Source organism: Dendrobates tinctorius, unplaced genomic scaffold (assembly GCF_039654945.1).
Source record: "Dendrobates tinctorius isolate UK_male_01 unplaced genomic scaffold, ASM3965494v1 ptg000272l, whole genome shotgun sequence".
In the NCBI taxonomy this organism is placed as follows: Eukaryota; Metazoa; Chordata; class Amphibia; order Anura; family Dendrobatidae; genus Dendrobates; species Dendrobates tinctorius.
This window is the reverse complement of record NW_027361939.1, coordinates 9,383,627-9,407,219: the sequence shown is the minus strand read 5'-3', so window position 1 is coordinate 9,407,219 and position 23,593 is coordinate 9,383,627. Positions and strand designations below refer to the sequence as shown.

Sequence of the window (23,593 nt, the reverse complement as noted above, 5' to 3'; positions counted from 1 at the left end):
GCTGAGGTAGCAGTCCTGCTGCTGGGTTATTGCCCTCCTACAGCCCCCCCTCCACATCTCCTGGTGTACTGGCCTGTCTCCTGGTAGCGCCTCCAGCCTCTGGACACAACTCTGACAGACACAGCAAACCTTCTTGCTACAGCTCGCATTGATGTGCCATCCTGGATGAGCTGCACTACCTGAGCCACTTGTGTGGGTTGTAGAGTCTGTCTCATGCTACCATGAGTGTGAAAGCACAACCAACATTCAAAAGTGACCAAAACATCAGCCAGAAAGCATTGGTACTGAGATGTGGGCTGTGGTCCCCACCTGCAGAACTACTCCTTTATTAAGTGTGTCTTGATAATTGCCAATAATTTCCATCTGTTGTCTATTCCATTTGTACAACAGCAAGTGAAATTGATTGTCAAATCAGTGTTGCTTCCTAAGTGGACAGTTTGATTTCACAGAAGTTGATTTACTTGGAGTTATATTCTGTTGTTTAAGTGTTCCCTTTATTTTTTTGAGCAGTGTATATGAGTTACCATTCATTTCATCCTGCCAGTTATAATAAGATGATCACTGAGAAATGATCTCTATAGTAAGTGATAAGGAACAAAAATCTCCAAAATGGCATAAAAAATAAGTCTGGCGCACTCCTTTCTGCCGCGTGCCACAAGCGTATCCTGTAGCAGGAGGCTTTGGACTCCTTTTCACTAAAGATGGTGGCATCTCCGTATGGGAACTAAATGGAAATTTGGTGAAGTCCACAGTATAGAATTTAGGACCCTGTCCCTTATAGATATGTCTTGAAAAAGTTGTTTTGAGCCGAAACGTTGACAACAAATTATCTGCCTTCATTTTGGGTCTGATGGACTGTTCTCTTTATTTAACAAAAATAAATAGATGAAATAATTTTTCACACTGAGTACCAGGGGTATTTTGAATTTTTGTAAGTTTTCACTCCTGAGCACCAACAGTATATGGTGAGCACCCCATTACTACATAAATAAAAGATAAGTCTAACATAAAAAAATGCGAAATGAACAAAAAGTAATTTTTCTGATGACACGTTCCCTTTTCGTCAATCCTCAGTATAAAATACTGTTTTTGAAAAGTCATGCACCAGATTTGAAAAGTGATGAGTAAAGTGCTCAAGTCTCCAAGAAGATGATTGTAGGTCACATTTATCAAGTAAACTAAGTAGAAATAGTGCCAACATCTAGCGCAAATATACCGTGCTTTGAAAAAGTATCCCACCAAGGACAACATCAGCAAGCAGTTTTTTTTATGTTCTCCCCTTGTTTGCGTGAGTTTCCTCGGGGTTCTCCGGTTTCCTCCCACACTCCAACAACATACTAATAGGGAATCTAGATTGTGAGCCCCAATGATGACAGTGCCGATAATGCCTGAAAAGTGCTGAGAAATTAATGGAGCTATACAAGTGAGTAAATTAAATGCATAAGTAAATAGTCCTTGAACTTTTCCTTATTTTTTCAAATTACAGCTACAAAATTAAATTCATTTTTATTGGGATATTATAATACCAAGACAAAGAAGTAAGTATTTGTGAAGTGTAAAGGAAGTGATACAGGGTTTTCAATTATCTTTAAAAATATAAATCTGAAAATTGTGACGAGCATTGTATTCAGCCCCCTGTAGTCTGATACCTCTAAATAAAATCCCGAGTGACTAATCGCCTCTAGAAATCACATAATTAGTAAATTTAGTCCACCTGTAATGTAATTTATTCTCAGTATAACTACAGCTGTTTTATGTAGGCCTCAGAGGTTTGTTTAAGAACATTAGGGCTCAAACAACTTCATGAAAATGAAGGAACACATAAGACAGGTCAGGGATAAAGTTGCGGAGAAGAGTAAAGCAGAGTTACGTTATAAATAATAACCCAAGCTCTGAACATCTCGGGAAGCACATTTGAACAATCCGTCATTCTAAAACGGAAGGAGTTTGCTACAACTGAAAACCTACCAAGACATGGCAGTCCACATAAACTGACATCCCAAACAAGGAGAGCACTTATTAGAGAAGCAGCCAAGAAGTCCATGGGCATTCTGGAGGTACTGTAGAGATCCACAGCTCAGGTGGGTGAATCTGCCCACAGGGCACCTATTGATCGTATACTCCAAAAAGAAAGCTATTTTTGAAGCAAGCCATAAGAAGTCCCATTTGGAGTTTGCAAAAAGCTATGTAGGGAACACAGATAGCATGTGGAAGAAGGAGCACTGATCACATGAGACCACAGTAGAACTTTTTGGACTAAAAGAAAACCGCCATGTGTGGCAGTAAAATAACACTGCATGTCACCCTGAAAGCACCATCTCCACTTTTAAACATGTTGGTTGCAGCATCATGCTATGGGGAGGCTTTCCTTCAGCAGAGACAGGGAAGCTTGCCAGAGTTGATTAGAAGATGGATGGAGCTAAATACAAGGTAATACTGGAGGAAAACCTAATTAAAGCTATAAAAAGACTTGACACCGGGGCATGGATTCACCTTCCAGCAGGACAATGACCCTAAACATACTGCCAGAGCTACATTGGATCATTCAGATTAAAGCATATTCATGTGTGTGAATGGCCCAGTCACAGTACAGACCTAAGTCCCATAGAGAATTTGTGGCAATTCTTGAAAATTGCTGGTCACAGATATCACCATCCAATTTCACTGAGTGAGAGCGAGTGTGCCCAGAAAAATGGACATAAATTTCAGCCTCTAGACGTGCAAACCTAGTAGAGACATACCCAAAAAGACTTGCAGTAGTAATTGCAGTGAAAGTTGGTCCTACAAAGTATTGACTTAGGGGACGGAATACAAATGCACATCACATTATTCAGATTTATATTTTTATCCTCTTCATGATGGAACCCTTTTTCGTTTTTGCATTTCTGTTTTTGCTCCTCTTCTTTCCAGAGCCATAACTTTTTTATTTTTCTGTCAGTATGGTCATGTGAGGGCCTGTTTTTGTGGGACAAAATGTACTTTTGAACGACACCATTGGTTTTACCATATCCAAGTGTCGTGAAATTGCAAAAAAAAGTGAAATTCCACAACTGTTTTTTGGATTTCTTTTTTTACCATTTTCACCAAATGCTAAAACTGACCTGCCATTATGATTATTCAGGTCATTACAAGTTCATAGACACCAAAGATGTCTAGGTTCTTTTTTATTTAAGTGGTGAAAAAAAATTCCAAACTTTGTTAAAAAAAGAGCCATTTTCCGATACTCATAACGTCTCCATTTTTCGTGATCTCGGGTTGGGTGATGGCTTATTTTTTGTGCGCCGAGCTGACGTTTTTAATGATACCATTTTGGTGCAGATATGATCTTTTGATCATCTGTTACTGCATCTTAATGCAATGTTGCGGCAACCAAAAAACGTAATTCTGGTGTTTTGACTTTTTTCTCGTTACACCGTATAGCAATCGGGTTAATTTTTTTATATTGATAGATCAGGCGATTCCGAACGTGGCAAAACTAAATATGTGTATGTTTGATTTTTTTTTATTGTTTTATTTTGAATGGGGTGAAAGGGGGGTGATTTTAACTTTTATATTTCTTTATTTTTTTATATTTTTAAAAACACTTTTTTTTAAATTTTTGGCATGCTTCAATAGTTTCCTTGGGAGACTAGAAGCTGCCATAACCTGATCAGCTCAGCTACATACAGGCGATGATCACCTGTATGTAGCAGAATTGCTGACTTGCTATGAGCGCCCACCACCGGGCGGCGCTCATAGCAATCCGGCAGCGACAATCAAAGAGTTCTGCAGGAGACCTCTGGTTGTCATGCCAACCCATCGGTGACCCGGGATCACCGATGGGTGGGATTTCCGGTGCAATTGCCAGAAGTGTGGGTTAAATGCCACTGTCAGAGTTTGACAGCGACGTTTAATGGGTTAACAGCCACGGGTGGATCGCGATTCCACCCGCAGCTGTTCCAGGCACATGCCAGCTGTTCAAACCAGCTGACATGTGCCAGAAAAGATGTAGGCTCAGCATCGGAGCCTACATCAAAGGGGGAGACACGACATACGCTGCACTTGTACGGCACATTTCGTGAAGGGGTTAAAATATTTAGAAAACCATGTATCATTTCCTTTACACTTCACAAATACTTGCTATTTTGTGTTGCTATGTCACATAACATTCAAATATAAAAACATGTAATTTTGTGGGTGTAACTTGAAAAATTTGGAAAAGTTAATGGGCATGATTGCTTTTTTAAAGCACTGTAAGCCTATTAATAACAGACACATGATTTTATGCCTTTTTATGCATTTGAGCACTGCCTTCTGCTCTTTTAGGAGTCTGTGGATGTATAAAGCCCTGGGTATACTCACCGAGACTTGGGTGCGATATACTGTGCAGATTTAATACTCAATATTATATTAGGAATCAGGAGCATGGCGCACCAGCCAAGGCAAAACCAAAAGCCATTCTATGAAGAAAAACACATCAGTTATTATCTTTAGCACTATGACATTTCTTGCAGAATATACATATTTAATATCAGTTTGTATGCAAAGTTATCCCACAGCTTGCTTGTCCACTTGCTTATTACCGGAACTAATCCTTCTACAGTTGTGGCCAAAAGTATTGACACCCCTGCAATTCTGTCAGATAATACTCAGTTTCTTCCTGAAAATGATTGCAAAAACAAATTCTTTGGTATTATTATCTTCATTTAATTTGTCTTAAATGAAAAAACACAAAAAGAATTGTCCTAAAGCCAAATTGGATATAATTCAACACCAAACATAAAAAAGAGGGTGGACAAAAGTATTGGCACAGTTCAAAAAATCATGTGATGCTTCTCTAATTTGTGTAATTAACAGCACCTGTAACTTACCTGTGGCACCTAACAGGTGTTGGTAATAACTAAATCACACTTGCAGCCAGTTGACATGGAGTAAATTTGACTCAACCTCTGTCCTGTGTCCTTGTGTGTACCACATTGAGCATGGAGAAAAGAAAGAAGACCAAAGAACTGTCTGAGGACTTGAGAAACCAACTTGTGAGGAAGCATGAGTAATCTCAAGGCTACAAGTCCATCTCCAAAGACCTGAATGTTCCTGTTTCTACTGTGCGCAGTGTCATCAAGAAGTTTAAAGCCCATGGCACTGTGGCTAACCTCCCTAGATGTGGACGGAAAAGAAAAATTTACAAGAGATTTCAACGCAAGATTGTACGGATGTTGGATAAAGAACCTCGACTAACATCCAAACAAGTTCAAGCTGCCCTGCAGTCTGAGGGTACAACAGTGTCAAACCGTACTATCCGTCGGCGTCTGACTGAAAAGGGACTGCATGGTAGGAGATCCAGGAAGACCCCACTTCTTACCCCGAGACATAAAAAAGCTATGCTGGAGTTTGCCAAAACTTACCTGAAAAAGCCTAAAACGTTTTGGAAGAATTTTCTATGGTCAGATGAGACAAAAGTAGTGCTTTTTGGGCAAAGGCATCAACATAGAGTTTCCAGGAGAAAAAAAGAGGCATTCAAAGAAAAGAACACGGTCCCTACAGTCAAACATGGCGGAGGTTCCCTGAGGTTTTGGGGTTGCTTTGCTGCCTCTGGCACTGGACTGCTTAACCATGTGACTACCAACAAATTTTGCAGCATAATGTAGGGCCCAGTGTGAGAAAGCTGGGTCTCCCTCAGAGGTCATGGGTCTTCCAGCAGGACAATGACCCAAAACACACTTCAAAAAGCACTAGAAAATGGTTTGCGAGAAAGCACTGGAGACTTCTAAGGTGGCCAGCATTGAGTCCAGACCTGAATCCCATAGAACATCTGTGGAGAGATCTAAAAATGGCAGTTTGGAGAAGGCACCCTTCAAATATCCGGGACCTGGAGCAGTTTGCCAAAGAAGAATGGTCTAAAATTCCAGCAGAGCATTGTAAGAAGCTCATTGATGGTTACCGGAAGCGGTTGGTCTCAGTTATTTTGGCTAAAGGTTGTGCAACCAAGTATTAGGCTGAGGGTGCCAATACTTTTGCCTGGCCCATTTTTGGAGTTTTGTGTGAAATGATCAATGTTTTGCTTTTTGCTTCATTCTCTTTTGTGTTTTTCCATGTAAGACAAATTAAATGAAGATAATAATACCAAAGAATTTGTGTTTGCAATCATTTTCAGGAAGAAACTGAGTATTATCTGACAGAATTGCAGGGGTGTCAATACTTTTGGCCACAACTGTATATAGGTTTCAGTGTTAGGTAGGCAGGGTAGTGTACGTCGCTCTATACACATCAGTGCAAGGCCTGTAGGCACTGTTTGTGTGTATATACATATCATTGCATATATCAAGAGAGTCCATTCCCTTCCTGTATTCTGGTGCTGCTGTTGCTACCTGTAGGATATATTGGCTGTATATACCTAGCTCCAGGTGTAATTGGCTTTGAACATTTTTGGGCCAGGGCTAATAGAGCTTTTTATTTTATTACAAAGCAATCCAGAGCCCTTTTTTTCCCTCCATTTGCTTTTTGACAGTGCACAATACAGCCAGATCCATTTCCTAGCACAGCGAGAAAATCCAGCAAATTTAAAGTGGTCCCAAACATCCCTTTTGAGTGTGCAGAGAAATATTTAATTTTTATGAAGTACGGTTGAGTATATATTTTTGTTGAGTGTCTTAGGCTAGTTTCACACTAGCGTATGGAGGAGCTGCGGAGGGATGCGGACTTTCTCAGTGAAGCTCCGCCCACAGCCGCACCTCCTCCAGTCAGCTCTGCTCCCGTTGACATGTGGCCTGCGTACCCTATCTTTAGCATTATGTACGCAGGCAAGCGGAGGCATCCACATACATCGGCACGGCCTGCGTACCTAATGCTAAAGATAGGGTACGCAGGCCGGATGCCGATGGAGGTGGAGCTGACCGGAGGAAGTGCGGCCGTTGGCGGAGCTTCACGTAGAAAATCCGTATCCCTCTGCAGCTCCTCCATACGCTAGTGTGAAACTAGCCTTACACACTTTCTTGACACTATTTTTCTGAACCCCCTAAAAAATACATACAGGCCAAATATTTTACAGTGTGATATATCTGTGACACGCCTCATCCATCCGTCTGCTAAAATTTTTCGTCTTTTTAGGCCTAAATTCAATTTTTCTTGCCGTCACTGTACTTATATACAGCACTATTTAGCCAAAGAAAAAAAACCAGGCCCCACATTTGTCGTACTGGTATCTCCTTGCCAGCTGATATCTGTGTGTGGTCAAAGTTTGGCCAGTTTATGCCGGTTTTCCTTTTTTTGTCCTTGGTGTCACAGTACTTATATAGAGCACTAGTTAGCCCAAAAATAAAAAAAAAACCAGGCCACACATTTGTCATAGTGGTATCTCCGCACCAGCTGATATATGTGCGTGCTCAATGTTTGGCCAGTTTAGGCTGGTTTTTCTTTTTTTTTTTGCCCTGGGTGTCATAGTACTTATATCTCTGTTATCTGCCGCTTTATTGTGAGAAGAGTCTGACTGGAGGCTTCAACATACTTACTGGCAGCAAGATCCAGAAAATGTCTGACCATATGATTAAGGTTTACCCTACCAAAGAGGTTTGTTTTATGGACCCCAGAACTTCTGTGTGCCACTGTTTTGCTATAAGACAGCGTGCAATGGAGCATGCCATGATTTATTTCTCCTCGTGTGACCTCCGTTATGTCATCCTTCAGTTTTTCTCACATTGAATGTATACAAGACTGATATGAGCAGCACTATTTACAAGCCTATCCTACGGTAACTCGGCAGTAATGTCGGACTTCTATTAAATTAGTAACTGCGGAATATATCTATACATAATATGTGCACGGTGACTATATTGAAGATTTGCTTGTTATTCCACTCACCCAGGGGTCGGTCACATTATCGCAGACCACAGTGCGAGCATTGTCAAGTGTGGTGGACACTGAGCGGCACGAGGCGATGTTATTTGTGATCTGGAATAAGATTACATACCAGTCAGTTCTGTAGAAACACAATGGACTGAAGTCACTTCTATCGGCTGAATGTCATTCATGGTATTATTGGCAGCTTCTGCTCATTTTCTACTGCCACAGATACGGTCTCTGGTGCTCAAAATCCACGGAGAAAATTATTAGTGATAATTTCTGTACTAACATCTGAGCTCTGATTGTTTGATTTTTACATGAGAAATGTATTGTCACTTTTCAGTCCATGGTAGTAATAGAATCATCAGAACATCATAAATTATGTGTTTTGGCTCTACCAGAGCCTTTTCCCAAATAATGATAACTTTATTTTTGAAAAAGGCTGGTAGACCCGAAACGTGTCATTTTCGATGATCTGATGATTTAATGGAATAAATCCTGGAAAACCACTTCAACACACATGACTGAGAGTCTATCTATAACGATGTACAAGCAGGATGCCATCCCTTAACCTGAGCACTGCTAACTTAAAGGAAATCTGTCAGCAGGTTTTTGCTATTTAATCTGAAGACAGCATGGGGTAGAGGTTAGCAGTCAGATTTCAATGATGCCTCTCTTATCAAGCTCAGTCCTGTTGTTTTATTTGCAATGATTGCTTTAGCACCAGGAGCTTATCATTGCTCAGACACAGAAGCATGTGAACCTAAGTCCGACTCCGCCCCTTCTGTGATAAGCAGCTCTCTGTCTATGGACTTTGTACATAAAGAGCCTGGTGTTTCCTTGCATCTCTGCTGCGTTGCTTAATCTAAAAGCTCTGATTGTGTCAAAAAGGTTGCACCCAGTAAACTAAGATTATGTGGTTCTCAGATGAGGTAGCAAAATCTTGCTGTCAGAATCCCTTTAAAGGGAATCTGTCACCCCTTTTTTGAGATATCATATAATGATATCATTCAATTGTGTGTCACATGAGGATTCTCTTAGTACTTTTGCTTCCCCCTGACCCCGCACCTTTCATGCATAAATACCTTTTTCATATCGGTCCAGATGTATGTAAACTGCCGCTGTCCGGTCCACTGGGCGGGGCTTATTCAACTGCTCCCCCCTCCCTGTCTTGCTCTACACAAGAAGAAATGCGTACAGCAAGACAGGGAGGGGGGGATCAGTTGAATAAGCCCCGCCCAGCGGACCGGACAGCGGCAGTTTACATACATCTGAACCGATATAAAAAAGGTATTTATGCATGAAAGGTGCGGGGTCAGGGGGAAGCAAAAGTACTAAGAGAATCCTCATGTGACACACAATTGAATGATATCATTATATGATATCTCAAAAAAGGGGTGACAGATTCCCTTTAAGAGTGTCACCTGGAAGTATATGTGTTTTTACAGTCCAAGGGTGAAGAGTCTCTTTATTATATGGATGTCTGCTGTCCGTGTTTGCGCCACGAACCATACATGCACCCAATATAGTCAATGTGCCAGTTTTCCAATTTTCCACATGGACTGACAATCTATGAGGATCAAATCTCAGCATGTACTACTTACGGACCAGACTAGTGCATGTAAATACTACAATCCAAGAAAAAGAGGAAGTATGAATAACACTGTAGAAGAACATGCAGTAAGCTAAAAACAGCGTTTATTTAAGGCCTCTTTCACACATCAGGTTTTCGCCGTCAGGCGCGATCCGGCGCTTTTGACAGAAACCGGATCCGGCGAAATGCAATGCCGGATCCGGTTTCCCCCCCATTGACTTGCATTTGCGCCGGATCGCGCCGGATGGCCATGCGTTTCATCCGGTTTTCGCCGGATCCGGCAATGTGTCGCAATGTGTCGCGATCCGGCGTCTGGAAAAAACGTCTACTGTAACGTTTTTTGTCTCCGGCGAAAAAGCCGGACACGCCGGATCCGGCGCGTCCGGCTTTTTCACACAATGAAAGCCTATGAGCGCCGCAATGCGCCGGATCCGGCGAAAGCCGGATCCGGTGGCCGGATCCGGTTTTTTTGGTCTGAGCATGCTCAGTAGCTCTGCCCACAGGAGATATATAAAAGCAAGACAATGGGACCCTCAGCCACACCCAACATGCCACCCAAGCCAAGAACCAGGAGCAGGAGAAGGCAGCAGACATCTGCAGCAGCAGCACCATCAGCAACACCCCAAATGGAGCAGCATGCTGAACGGGAGGGGAGTCCAGAAGCAGATGAGAGACGGTAATTATCAAATCCCCCATTCCTCCAAACTAGGGCCATGGAATATCAAGATATTCATTGGCCCTTTGTTTCTCTTTATTCAACAGCCGCCAAAGAGATGCAGCAGCAGCACCATCAGCACCACCCCAAATGGAGCAGCATGCTGAACGGGAGGGGAGTCCAGAAGCAGATGAGAGACGGTAATTATCAAATCCCCCATTCCTCCAAACTAGGGCCATGGAATATCAAGATATTCATTGGCCCTTTGTTTCTCTTTATTCAACAGCCGCCAAAGAGATGCAGCAGCAGCAGCAGCAGAAGTGGCATCACTGGCAGCAGCAATACCCACAGCCATGGAGTCTGGCCATCAACAGGACAGCACATCTTCTTCTGGGAGCCCTCCCTCGCATCGTCAGCGTTTGACGGTAAGTTTTTATTTCCAAAATCCATCATCTCTGTATATGTCTATTCATTGCCTTTTATTTCAAAACAGGAATCACAAGATGAAGAGGAGCTCCCAGAAGAAGAAGGAAGGGGTGGACAGACACCTGGAGTGGGCTCACAATTGGTAAGTTTTTTGCATCAAACGCAGAAACACAACATCACACTACACACAACACATAGAAAACAATGTTCTGCAGACCACACACAGCAAACAAATGCCTACATCCAAAGACATAACATTTTTTGTTTTCTTCTCTAGTCTTCCCAATCTGGTGCTCGGCCAAGAGGTCCTCACAGTGCCTCCCAGGGTCGTCGGCGACAGCAACGCGGCGGTCACCAGCGTGTAAGTATAAATATTTTTGCTTTTTTTTTTGCACTTTTTATTTCATTTCTTTTGTGGAGGCTAATTATGTTATTTTTGTCTTTTACTTTAACAGCCTTCACAGCGTGCTCCCGACTCTGACGGTGAGGATGGAGGGATTGATGTGGACCGCCTCATCGATCTCGTCAGAGAAAGGGAGCCGCTCTGGAATATGGCTGACCGCCGCCACGCTGACCTGATCATTACCCGACGACTCTGGGAGGAAATCTGTTCTCTCCTTGTGGGCCGCTGGGAGGACCTCGAAGCTCGGGCCCAGATTAAAGAGCGTAAGTATATACAGTAACGGTTGCTTGATGTAAAGCAGTGTTTCCCGAACTCCAGTCCTCGTGGTCCCCACGGATCATGTGTTCAGGATTTCTATTTACTATGGAAATCCTGAAAACATGACCCCTGGGGACCATGAGGACTGGAGTTTGTGAAACACTGATGTTGCATACTAACCACTCCTTTCTCGTTTCAGGGAACAGAATTGTGAATCGGTGGCGGTCTGTGAGGGATCGTTTCAAGAAGGAGTTCAATAAAGAGATGCGGGCCCCGAGTGGATCTGGAGGATGCAGGAGCAAGTACAAGTACGCACAAGCCCTGTGGTTCCTCCGGGAAACAATGCTCACCAGAAGGTAAATATTACACACCACATGTGAAAAAAATGTTAGATGTAACTTTTTTTTTTCAGCCAGGGCCATACCATGTCAGCATTTTAATTGTTTTTTTTTCTCTTTATTACACAGCACGGTGAGCAGCACTCGGGAGCCTGCACGATTGGACCCTTCTGAGGCGATCCCTGAGGAGACCGGCACCGAGGGACACTTCGACCGCCCCGGTACATCTGCACCTTCCCAGCCTTCCCACACATTCGACCCATCTGTCCCATCCACCAGCACAGGAGCATCGTGGCCGCCTACATTACATGAAGCTGCTGGTGAGGAGATCGCTTTCCCTTTACCAGACCCTTCTGCCCCTGCCGCCTCTAGTACACCTGCGGGTACTGGACGGCAGCGGCAGAGGGGTCAGGAAAAGAGTTATGCGCAAGAGTTATTGCATCTGAATGCATCTTTCCAGAACTGTCTCAAAGTCTTGTCAGAGCAAATCGCCGCAGGCTTTCAGCAGATCAACTCCAGCATTCTGGAGGTGAAGACACTTCTGCAAACCATGCATTCAGAAGCAAGATCTTCGCCAAACCACACCTTTTTCAGGTCTGTTGTGGAGCGCATGGCAACACTATCTCCTACCCAGCAGATGCATGTAATGCATTCGTGCCACGCTGCTCTCCAGCAGGTTACCTCCCAACCTCCACCTCCCACCACTGTAGTTCCTCCACCTGCACCCCCTCCAGCCACTTTCCATCCTCCCCCTCCTATTACATCTGCACCCCCTCCAGCCACTTTCCATCCTCCCCCTCCTACTACATACCAGCAACCTCACCAGTACCAGACATCTCCCCACTTCCAGCAACCTGCCCCGTCCCAAACTCCTTCCCCATACCAAACTCCTTCCCCGTACCAAACTCCTTCCCCATACAACTTTCCATCAACATCATCTGCTCCTACAGTCCCTGCCCAAACCTCCACTCCACCGCCCACCACCTCTTCTGCCTCCCACATGTCCACCCATTCTGTAGCTTTTTCCACACCTTCACCTCTAACTGTTCCTTCCCCACCACGATCCCAGTCCTCTCTCCACACACCCAGTGTCGAAGTGTCCCGCAGCCCCTCCAGCAGTATTTCCACCCCACAGTACACAGATTTGTAATGTTTTTTTGTTGTAATAAAAATGCCCATTGGGTTTAAAACCTTTATTAAAAAAGTTTTTTGCACTTTAAAAACATAAAAAAAAAAAAAATTTAAATAAAAGTTAAATTCGTTTCACAATGGTTGTCTGTCATTTCTTTCTGCGGCGAACTATGTTTTAAAAAAAGGTTAAATACAGGGTATTTCAAAGGTAAAAAGGTATTCAAAACCAGGTATATAACTGTGGGTAAATTTTAGCTTTTTGCCACAGTTGTGTTCCTGGTTGTGTTTGAAGCAAAGTATTTCACCAAAAGTTGTGTTTATTGTTGGTGATTTCCTACCAATGTACACAACTTTTGTTAAAAGGTGAAATACTTTGCATAAAACACAACCAGGTACACACCTGTGGCCTAAAGCTAAAAATAGTAAGACCATGACAAGATAGCCAACTTTGGTTGGCAAAGGTATATACTGTTGGTCCAGAAGGTACACAAGTTTAGGGCACAAATCTTTCACACTCTGTCATCCCAGTGTACTCTGCCTTGAGGTGACATAAAGTATAGTGCAAAATTGTCCCTGAAACCGTCACAGAACTTCTAGTGGTAATATTTCCAATGACAACATCCATCTTCGCCAGTAACTTGCTCTTCTCTCCAACCTGCACTTTCTTCTCTACAACCTGTCAAAGAAGGGCTGTAGGAACATGCTATATCTAGTTTTCCAGTAGCCAATCCCGTTCGGAAGGCCACAAGGGTCAATTTTAAAAACCGGATCCGGCGTAATCCGTCGAAAAACGGATAGAAAAACGGATGAACCGGATGAGACGGATCCGGTTTTGTCTGTCAAGAACAAGACGGATCCGGCAGAAAACCGGATCCGGCACTTCAGGTTTTACAAAACATTTGCCGGATCCGGCATTCCGGCACGACGCCGGATCGCGCCTGACGCCGAAAACCTGATGTGTGAAAGTAGCCTAAGTCATATAAAATACATACTCATTGTATGGATCACAAAAGATATACATAGATACAATGTGCACAATGGAGCCACCAGCAGAGGTATCACATAAGAAAAAGTATAGGGGAAATGTTACTACCGTATGATTTTATTTTGGTGCACTGAATGATTATCTGAAAAACAATACTAACAGTATATAATGTATAGTTACATCAATGCACCCCTCTTAAATAAAGCTAAATCCTCCCAAATTAGCTAGTGCATGGCAGAACTAAAGAAGGCTGACAATATGTAAGAGAATTGTATGTGGAAAAGTGCAAATGCACAACTGAAATAATTAATTATTTCAGTTGTGCATTTGCACTTTTCCACATAGTGATATGTTCTTCCCATGGTAGGAGGCTTTCTGATTTTGTGATTCGTCTTCCATGCATTGCCACTAGGCTACACAATACCTTTACCTCATTGCAGTTTGCACTTAGCACTTAGCACTTTTTTGGTGAAAATGGACATACAATTCTCTTACATATTGTCAGCCTTCTTTAGTTCTGCCATGCACTAGCTAATTTGGGAGGATTTAGCTGGTGGCTTATTATCTGCATATGTTACCTGACAGCTTATCCTTTTATAATTATTTTATATCACATGATAAATTATGCTATTGGGGATTTTGTTCAGTATTTACATATTTAAGAGGGGTGCATTGATGTAACTATACATTATATACTGTTAGTATTGTTTTTCAGATAATCATTCAGTGCACCAAAATAAAATCATACGGTAGTAACATTTCCCCTATACTTTTTCTTATGTGATACCTCTGCTGGTTTCTCCATTGTGCACATTGTATCTATGTATACCTTTTGTGATCCATACAATGAGTATGTATTTTATATGACTTAAATAAACGCTGTTTTTAGCTTACTGCATGTTCTTCTACAGTGTTATTCATACTTCCTCTTTTTCTTGGATTGTAGTATATATTATAGGAAGCTTTATATAGGCCTTGTTATTTGAGATAGTGCATGTAAATAGCAGGCAGTTCTTGCACTCATCCAAGTATATATGTGGGGAGGAGGACCCCCACATAGTGATTGGGCCGGAACCAAGGGGACCGCCATCAGAGCTATTGAAGGAATCACATCAGGAGGATTACAAAGGGAGACATGCGACTGAAGTTGTCAGGGCGACAGGTGGCGGGGCTAGGGTAAAAGGAGCAGGGGACATGCTGAAGTGGCAGTTGGGGAAGAGAGGAAGTGAAGGCAGGATGCAGGGTGACTTGCAGGGGCACCGAGAGGAGCCTGCGAGGAGAAAGCTGGACATTTACCGACAAGAGAGACATGAGAGACTGTTCCCAGAGACTGCTCCCCGCTCCCGTTCTGAGAGAATCATCCCCGCTACCCCCCCGCCTTGCTGAGAGAGGAACTTTACCTCAGGTTGTGGCCGTGAGTACCGGTAACCCCCCAGCCTTCCCCCATCACGCCGACCCGGCCGTCACTGGCCTGAAGATACGCCACCTTGTCACAGGCGAGATAAAAGGCTCGCTACCCTGGCTTTGGGAGATACTCCTTGATAAAGGACGGCTACAGTTCATCTGGGGAACTGCGTCATCACCGCGCGCCACCTCCATAATTTTCTTCAGGGCCTGTTGCGCCCCAACGGCATCGCTTTCTTCAGGGCCTGTTGCGCCCCAACGGCATCGCTTTCTTCAGGGCCTGTTGCGCCCCAACGGCATCGCTTTCTTCAGGGCCTGTTGCGCCCCAGCGGCAGCGTTTTCTTTAGGGCCTGTTGCGCCCCAGCAGCAGCGCTTTCTTCAGGGCCTGTTGCGCCCCAGTGGCAGCGTTTTCTTTAGGGCCTGTTGCGCCCCAGCGGCAGCGTTTCCTTCAGGGCCTGTTGCTCCCCAACGGCCTCGCTTTCTTCAGGGCTTGTTGCGCCCCAACGGCATCGCTTTCTTCAGGGCCTGTTGCGCCCCAACGGTATTGCTTTCTTCAGGGCCTGTTGCGCCCCACCGTCATCACTTTCTTCAGGGCCTGTTGATCCCCATTCCTTCCCGGGGAAGCGAGACTTACAGCCGCCTCAGCGACCTCAACGCGGCCACGCTCACGAAAGCAGCAGTCCCTGGAAGGCTAAGTGGCATTAGAAGTTGGATAAGATTGTTGAGTCCCTGCGTGGACTGTTTGTTTTGGTTCTTACTTGTATGTCTGTTCAAACAAGCCCAGTGGCTAAAGCTAGATAAAAGTTATTTTGCAAACCATCAGTCGTCTAGTGTCTCGTCACTGCATCCTGTAAACTTGCTCAACCCTACACTTGGCGTAGTCGGCAGGATGCAGTCTCCGAGCATAGACGGTGGTGGCGTAGGTCAGGGGGAAGCTGTAGACTCTGTAAATAATGAGGGCCCCCGTACTAGCATTTCATTGCGGGCCATGCTGAACAACCTGCCTAGATTCTCCGGCTCCAATACTATGCTATGGAGCTGAACAGAGCGAATACGGGGGCTCTTTCGGATGCACCCAATGACCCCTGACCTGGAAGCTGAAGTGGCACTTATGGCCCTAGACGGGGAGGTGCGGAGGTCAGTGATGTTGAAACCTCCGGGGCACCGCAACACTTTTGAAAAGGTGTTGCAGATAGTGGAACAGACCCACGGGGATCCCACTAATGTGGGAGAGTTAAGGACCCGTCTGTTTAGCCGGATGCAGGCCGAGGGGGAAACGATTACTCCATATATGAATGTACTCCAAGAATTGCATATGGCTATTGAAAGAAAAGACGGGGTAGGGGGTAGGACCTGTTGACATTACCCTACGTGACCTACTGGTGACTGGACTGCGAGATCCACTGATAAAGCACGCATTACGGGAACAGATCAGAATGAATCCCCAAATAGACTTTTCAGAAGTGGGAAGTCAGGCATGGGTTTGGGAGCAAGAGCAGGGGATGGCGGTCCCCGTGGGGAAGGTCCGAGGTGTGGAGGCCTCCTCGAACACAGTTGAGGAACCTCAGTGGGTGGAGGAGATGAAGCGAGAATTGAAAAATATTAAGAGCGAGTTGGCTGAAGTAAAGAGAAGAACCGAACCGGAGACTGGACGACCCAGTGTTAATCCCGGTCCCTGGGGGTCACGCTCTCCGCGGGGTGGTCAATCTATACCGGCCCGGTGTTATGAGTGTGGAGAACCAGGCCACTTCGCCCGAGATTGTCTGCGGCGTGGGAGATACCCACCCCGGCGGCCATTAAACTAAAGGGCTCCGAGCTGGGGGGACGCCGCTCGGAGCCGAAAACCACAACTAGGAGTGGTGGAAGTCCCGAAGATTTGGTAGCAAAGTGTCCGGTAGTTTGGGCAGAAGTAGAGGGCCAGGCCGTCCGGTGCCTGGTGGACACGGGGTCACAAGTAACCACTATGCCCGCGTAAATTGAATGCTTGCACTATTAAAGACTCATACCCACTGCCCCGCATAGAAGAATCTCTGTCTGCAATGGGCAAAGCAACATATTTTTCAACCCTGGACTTGGCCAGTGTGTAGTGGCAGGTGCCCATGTCAGAAGAGGACAGAGCTAAGACGGCGTTCATAATGCCCATGGGACTGTTTGAGTTTAATCGAATGCCATTCGGGCTGGCCAACGCCCCCGGGACCTTTCAGCGATTGATGGAGCGATGTCTAGGGGATCTCAATTTTGAGGCCATGTTCATCTACCTGGATGACATCATTGTCTATGCCGCCTCCTTCGAGGACCACCTGAAGCGGTTGGGACAGGTACTCAGCCGGCTGCAAAAGTACGGGTTGAAGGTGAAGCCTCAGAAATGCCACCTATTTCGCTCCCAGATTGAGTATCTGGGTCATGTCGTTTCGGCAGAGGGTGTGAGGCCATCCCGGGAGAAAATTGCTGCTATCCAGGAATGGCCTACCCCCGAGACGGTGAAAGACGTGCAGGCTTTTCTGGGGTTAGCTGGATATTACTGTCGTTTCGTAAAGAATTTTGCATGTCGAGCTCGAGCCCTGCATGACCTGCTGAAGGGGGCTCCCGCTGGGGCCAATGGGCGAAAAATCCAGTGGCAACACCCGCAGGAAGAGGCCTTCCGAGATCTTAAGGCTGCACTCTCGGATGCCCCAGTGTTGGCTTATGCGGATTTCTCTCAGCCGTTCATCCTGCACACTGACGCGAGTCTTCACGGGCTAGGGGCTGTGTTGTCACAGGTTCAGGATGGCCGGGAGACGGTGATCGCATATGGAAGCCGTTCACTCCATGACTCCGAGCATAACCCTGACAATTACAGCTCTTTTAAACTCTAGCTCCTCGCAGTGGTGTGGGCTATGACGGAGAGATTCTCAGAGTACCTAGCGGGCTCCGAGGTGGTAGTGCGAACTGACAACAACCCACTGGCTCATTTGGAAAACACCAAGTTGGGGGCTTTGGAGCAGCGATGGGTGGCCCGAATGGCGAAGTACAATTACAAGATTATTTACAAAAGAGGGGCCGAGAATGTTCATGCAGATGCTCTCTCCAGGATTCGACATACAACTCCCGGACAGAATCGAGACGAAGAATTAGAAGGAGAGGAAATACCGTTCGCTCTTACCGCTGCCGTGCTCACCAATGTTGATGCAAAAGTATCTTCCCCAGAGGCCCACAGGGGCATCCTGGAACAATCTCGGGATAAGTGGGTACAACAGCAACAAGAAGATGAAGAAGTTGGACTTCTCCGGACATGGGTCGCCGCTGGTCAATTACCCACTGATACTCAACGACAAACTTTGACCCAAGACCTGTCGCTGATGCTGCGACAATGGGAGAGACTGATTATCCGAAAGGGACTACTGTACCGTAAAATCACTTCACAAACAACCTCAACGACTGTTTGGCAGGTGGTTACGCCCGGAGCTCAACTACACGAACTGGCTCGGGAGGCTCAAGAAAAAGGGGCCCACTTTGGGGTCAAAAAGACTTTGCAATGGTTACAACACAAAGTTTATCATCCACGCTTGTCGGCTGTTGTGGACGAAGTTTGCCGTACCTGCCGCTTATGTGAATTGGCCAAACCGCCTGCTCAGAGAGCCGCAACACAGACGATTGTGACTTCAGCACCCTTTGAGCTCCTGACGGTGGATTATCTGCACATTGGTCCCGCATTCCAGGGATACGAACACTGCCTCGTCATGGTGGATCATTTCACCAAGTTTGCTGTGGTCACCCCTACTCGAGACGAGACCGCGGAGTCAGCCGCCTCCGCAATTTGCAGAAACTTTATACAAGTGTACGGCTTTCCACAACGTATACATTCCAACCAGGGAGCATGTTTTTTGGGGAAAGTTATGGAGGAACTACATCATCTTTATGGGATTGATAAATCCCGGACCACACCATATCACCCGCAAGGGAATGGGGCTTGTGAGCGATTTAATAGGACATTGATTCAAATGCTACGCACTCTGGAGAGTGACAAGAAAGCTCATTGGCCTGAATATGTTTCTGAATTAGTATGGGTTTATAATAATCGGGTACATCGAGTTACGGGCTATACTCCTTATTTCCTGCTGTTCGGACGAGAGGGTAAAGGTATCACGGAGGTAGAGTTGGACCCCGAAGAGCCTTGGCCCTGGACCGGAGTGTCGTCTTGGGTCTGAAATCATCGCCACAGGCTGCAAACTCTTCACCGAATTGTACATACCAAACTTCAAGACTGGGAACACCCAGGGAAGAATACAACCTCCCCTCCCCATCTCCAAAGCGGGGACCGTGTGTTTGTACTAGATCAACGCCCCCAGAATAAACTGGAGTCACGTTGGGAAGAGAGTCCTTATCGGGTACTACGCCGTATCCATCCAGAAGGACCGGTGTACGAAATAAGGCCCGAGCAGGATGAAACACTGCCCACCCGCATTGTGCATCGTAATATGTTACGCCCGTGTATTTCCACTGACCCGAAGCAACTGGAACCGGTCCCGAAGACATCCGAACCGGAGTCCATATGCTGGGACTCGGACGATGAGGATTTCCCTCCAGTTCCCAAGGGCCCTCCACCCAATAATGATCCACTTGACACAATTAACCCACCGGCATCTTGCAGCCCACCGACGTCCACCACCCCAGAAGATTCCACCCCAGTCGAACTTAGACGCTCCGAGCGGTTAACAGTCGGCAAACCCCCCGAACGGTATGAACAAGACCAGTTCGTATGGCAACGAATATTGACACCTTTACAGGCCAATCTCAATAGACTAACTCCCTCGCCCGAGGACTGGCGAGCTTACAGGGTGGAGGAATGTGGGGAGGAGGAACCCCACATAGTGATTGGGCCGGAACCAAGGGGACCGCCATCAGAGTTATTGAAGGAATCACATCAGGAGGATTACAAAGGGAGACATGCGACTGAAGTTGTCAGGGTGACAGGGGGCGGGGCTAGGGTAAAAGGAGCAGGGGACGCGCTGAAGTGGCAGTTGGGGAAGAGAGGGAGTGAAGGCAGGACGCAGGGTGACTTGCAGGGGCACCGAGAGGAGCCTGCGAGGAGAAAGCTGGACATTTACCGACAAGAGAGACGTGAGAGACTGTTCCCAGAGACTGCTCCCCGCTCCCATTCTGAGAGAATCATCCCCGCTACCCCCCGCCCTGGTGAGAGAGGAACTTTACCTCAGGTTGTGGCGGTGAGTACCGGTAACCAGGCCACAGAGGCCTGGGTCCTTCCCCCCAGCCTTCCCCCATCACGCCGACCCGGCCGTCACCGGCCTGAAGATACGCCACCTTGTCACAGGCGAGATAAAAGGCTCACTACCCTGGCTTTGAGAGAGACTCCTTGATAAAGGACGGCTACAGGTCATCTGGGGAACTGCGTCATCACCGCGCGCCACCTCCATCATTTTCTTCAGGGCCTGTTGCGCCCCAACGGCATCGCATTCTTCAGGGTCTGTTGCGCCCCAACGGCATCGCTTTCTTCAGGGCCTGTTGCGCCCCAACGGCATCGCTTTCTTCAGGGCCTGTTGCGCCCCAGCGGCAGCGTTTTCTTCAGGGCCTGTTGCGCCCCAGCGGCAGCGCTTTCTTCAGGGCCTGTTGCGCCCCAGCGGCAGCATTTTCTTCAGGGCCTGTTGCGCCCCAGCGGCAGCGTTTCCTTCAGGGCCTGTTGCGTCCCAACGGCCTCGCTTTCTTCAGGGCTTGTTGCGCCCCAACGGCATTGCTTTCTTCAGGGCCTGTTGCGCCACAACGGTATTGCTTTCTTCAGGGCCTGTTGCGCCCCACCGTCATCACTTTCTTCAGGGCCTGTTGAGTCCCATTCCTTCCTGGGGAAGCGAGACTTACAGCCGCCTCAGCGACCTCAATGCGGCCACGCTCACGAAAGCAGCAGTCCCTGGAAGGCTAAGTGGCATTAGAAGTTGGATAAGATTGTTGAGTCCCTGCGTGGCCTGTTTGTTTTGGTTCTTACTTGTATGTCTGTTCAAACAAGCCCAGTGGCTAAAGCTAGATAAAAGTTATTTTGCAAACCATCAGTCATCTAGTGTCTCGTCACTGCATCCTGTGAACCTGCTCAACCCTACATATACATGGAGCCAGTCGGCAATTTTCAGATGTGGCTTGCCTGAGTTTTCGCACTGGTGTCTGAACCCCACCTTAAAAAGACATCTGTTAAAATGGATTGACTCTGAGCTTGTCTACACATGTATACTAATGTCAGCGATGGGAAGGTTGATTGACTGCTACAGACTTACAGTAAGATTGACCGTGGAGAAACCCCGAGGAAACAACCCAGAAAATCTGACCTAGAGGATCTACATATACGAAATGATGGAGGCTAAGGGTATGTAAAATCCTCCAAAGAGATAACAAAGTGAGGAGAAAAAAATGGTGGGATCTTCAGAGAGTAAAACCTAATAATCAGCTTTAGGGCTCGTCCAGACTTCTGTAAAAGAAATGCAGCACGTGCTAGTCTCTTCCATATTTTGTGTGAGACTCACCTATTCAAGTCTATACATGCTCAAAAAAAAAATTGGGATCCCATATGGATGATCCTTATAGCACCCAACTTTTATGACAACATTGCCATTATTAAAATAGGAAACTGTACTCGATCGTGGATATTTTAAACTGTTGATGTATAATAGTTGTAAAAAAAACGACGCACTGAGGGAAAATGGATGACATGAAAAAAGAATTGTCCTATGCATTTAAAGTGGATATCCGAGACTTTACAAAAGCAAAAAATGTATCTAAGCACTAAGAGCCAGGTAGTTGCAATTTACTTGCTTGTTGTGGACGGCACCGTTCTTCTCCGGCACAGAGTGGTCACAGACCACTCCTGCCGGGGATTCAGCTACCTCTGCTGACGTCACATCTACAGAGCGTAGGCTTCTTTTACGGTCTGCTCTGTCGCATAATTGATATACTACCATTTGTATTGTGAAAAGTTTTCATGATTTAGTGTCAGTTTTTAATTATTGCTGAAATAAAACTAGTCTACTACATGCAGAAACAGGTTTCACCGCGACTAATCTATGGCAGTGAGTAATTAGCTGACGGTCATACATCACACGCCCAAGAAGCTTACAAAGACATTTACAGCTAAGAACAGCCTTGGTATTTGCAATTCATTCATACCGTTAAGGATTGACTAAAGGGATTGTGATATGCTTGCTTAGCACGTTTTAACTTGTTGCAGGTCATATAATTCTAACGATTGTAATCTGCAGATAATCTGTATAATCTTTGCTGATACTCTGGAGCTGCAGACATCCTGCATAATTACAAAGCAGTATGAGATTAAGGCCGGGGTCACACTTGCGAGTGCAATGCCCAGAAACTCGCGCGAGTCTCTCGCATCAATACCCGGCACTGCCGCCGGTTATCGGACCTCAGCTTTCAGCTGCATAGAAATACATGCAGCCGCACACTCCAGTCCGAGTGCCGACGGCAGTGCCAGGTATTGATGCAAGACACTAGTGCAAGTTTCTCGCATCACACTCGCAAGTGTGACTCCGGCCTAAAAAGGATATCTGTTTTCCACCACTCTTGTTGCTGGGTTGTGTCTGGTATTGCAGTTCATCCCGGTTGGGGATAGAGGAGGCTGAATTGCAATACCATATATCACCTACAGACAAGAGTGGCGCTGTTTCTGGAACAAAGAAGAATTTTGAATTTAAGTTCAATAATTGTTAGTGAAATTTTAGTTATAACTTACAGTTTTCTTCACCCAGTCAATGTACTGGGAAAAATATCCTATCGTTTGATCGAGCAGACACTTGCTGTCCTATAGAAATGTCCAGAAAGTGAAATGAGTCATTTAGTTTATAGTTAAATTGCTGAGTTGCAACAGCTGCTTCAATACAGTTATGTATTAAAGTGACATATAGATAAAGTACAATCAGACAATAAAACAATAGGGTCGATTCCATAAAATTCTGGTGTAAAATACCTTATTAAGTCGTAATATTTTTGCGCAACTCGGAAGCTGCTCAAAAATATTGTGACTTTGGGTGTTTTCGTATTCGTTGTGACCAGCTATGCCGCCAATATGTGCAGTGCATGGGTGGCACAGAGCGTGGCCACATCTGCTAGTCAAATTCAGGAAAAGTTAGGACCTATAGTGACGGAAATTAGTCCAGAAATTGTACTTAGGTCCCTGCCTGGAGCTCATATCTGCTGAAGGCGCATGGCACTTGTAAGATGTAGCTTATGGCGTTGACCTCTTATTGAGTTAGGCACATCCTACTCCAGTGACTTTTATTTCTCTGCATAACTCGAGTTTTGCCGTCCATGTCCATGTACTCCTGCACAATGTGACATTGAAGGACATGATAAAGCTGCATTTTGGGGGCTGTTTCATTGCCCCAATACATGCTGTTATGCAATACTTGGTAAGTTTTTGGGAAGCCCTTCCAGGAGGAAACTGCAAACCCCCTTATAGCCATGCCTTATTCAGGCTACACCTCTCCATGCCTCTTTCATTCCCCTCCATGACTCTTCCACACCCTTTCAACTGACGAATCCTTCTGGAAGAGTTGCTTTTCAAGTAGATTTCGGGGGCGCCCGAAAG

General features: G+C 45.8%; 1 protein-coding gene across 4 annotated transcripts in view; it reads right to left on the bottom strand.

Moving 5' to 3' along the window:
* PROM2 (prominin 2) overlaps positions 1-23,593 on the bottom strand; it is a 144,705-nt gene that overhangs the window by 32,155 nt on the left and 88,957 nt on the right. For all 4 annotated transcript variants that reach the window (XM_073559511.1, XM_073559515.1, XM_073559514.1 and 1 more), the window contains exons 20-22: positions 22,739-22,807; positions 7,837-7,926; positions 4,342-4,439 (exon numbers count right to left, since the gene is read on the bottom strand). In XM_073559511.1, the coding sequence (XP_073415612.1) occupies positions 4,342-4,439; positions 7,837-7,926; positions 22,739-22,807 (257 nt within the window). The remainder of the gene's footprint in view (positions 1-4,341; positions 4,440-7,836; positions 7,927-22,738; positions 22,808-23,593) is intronic.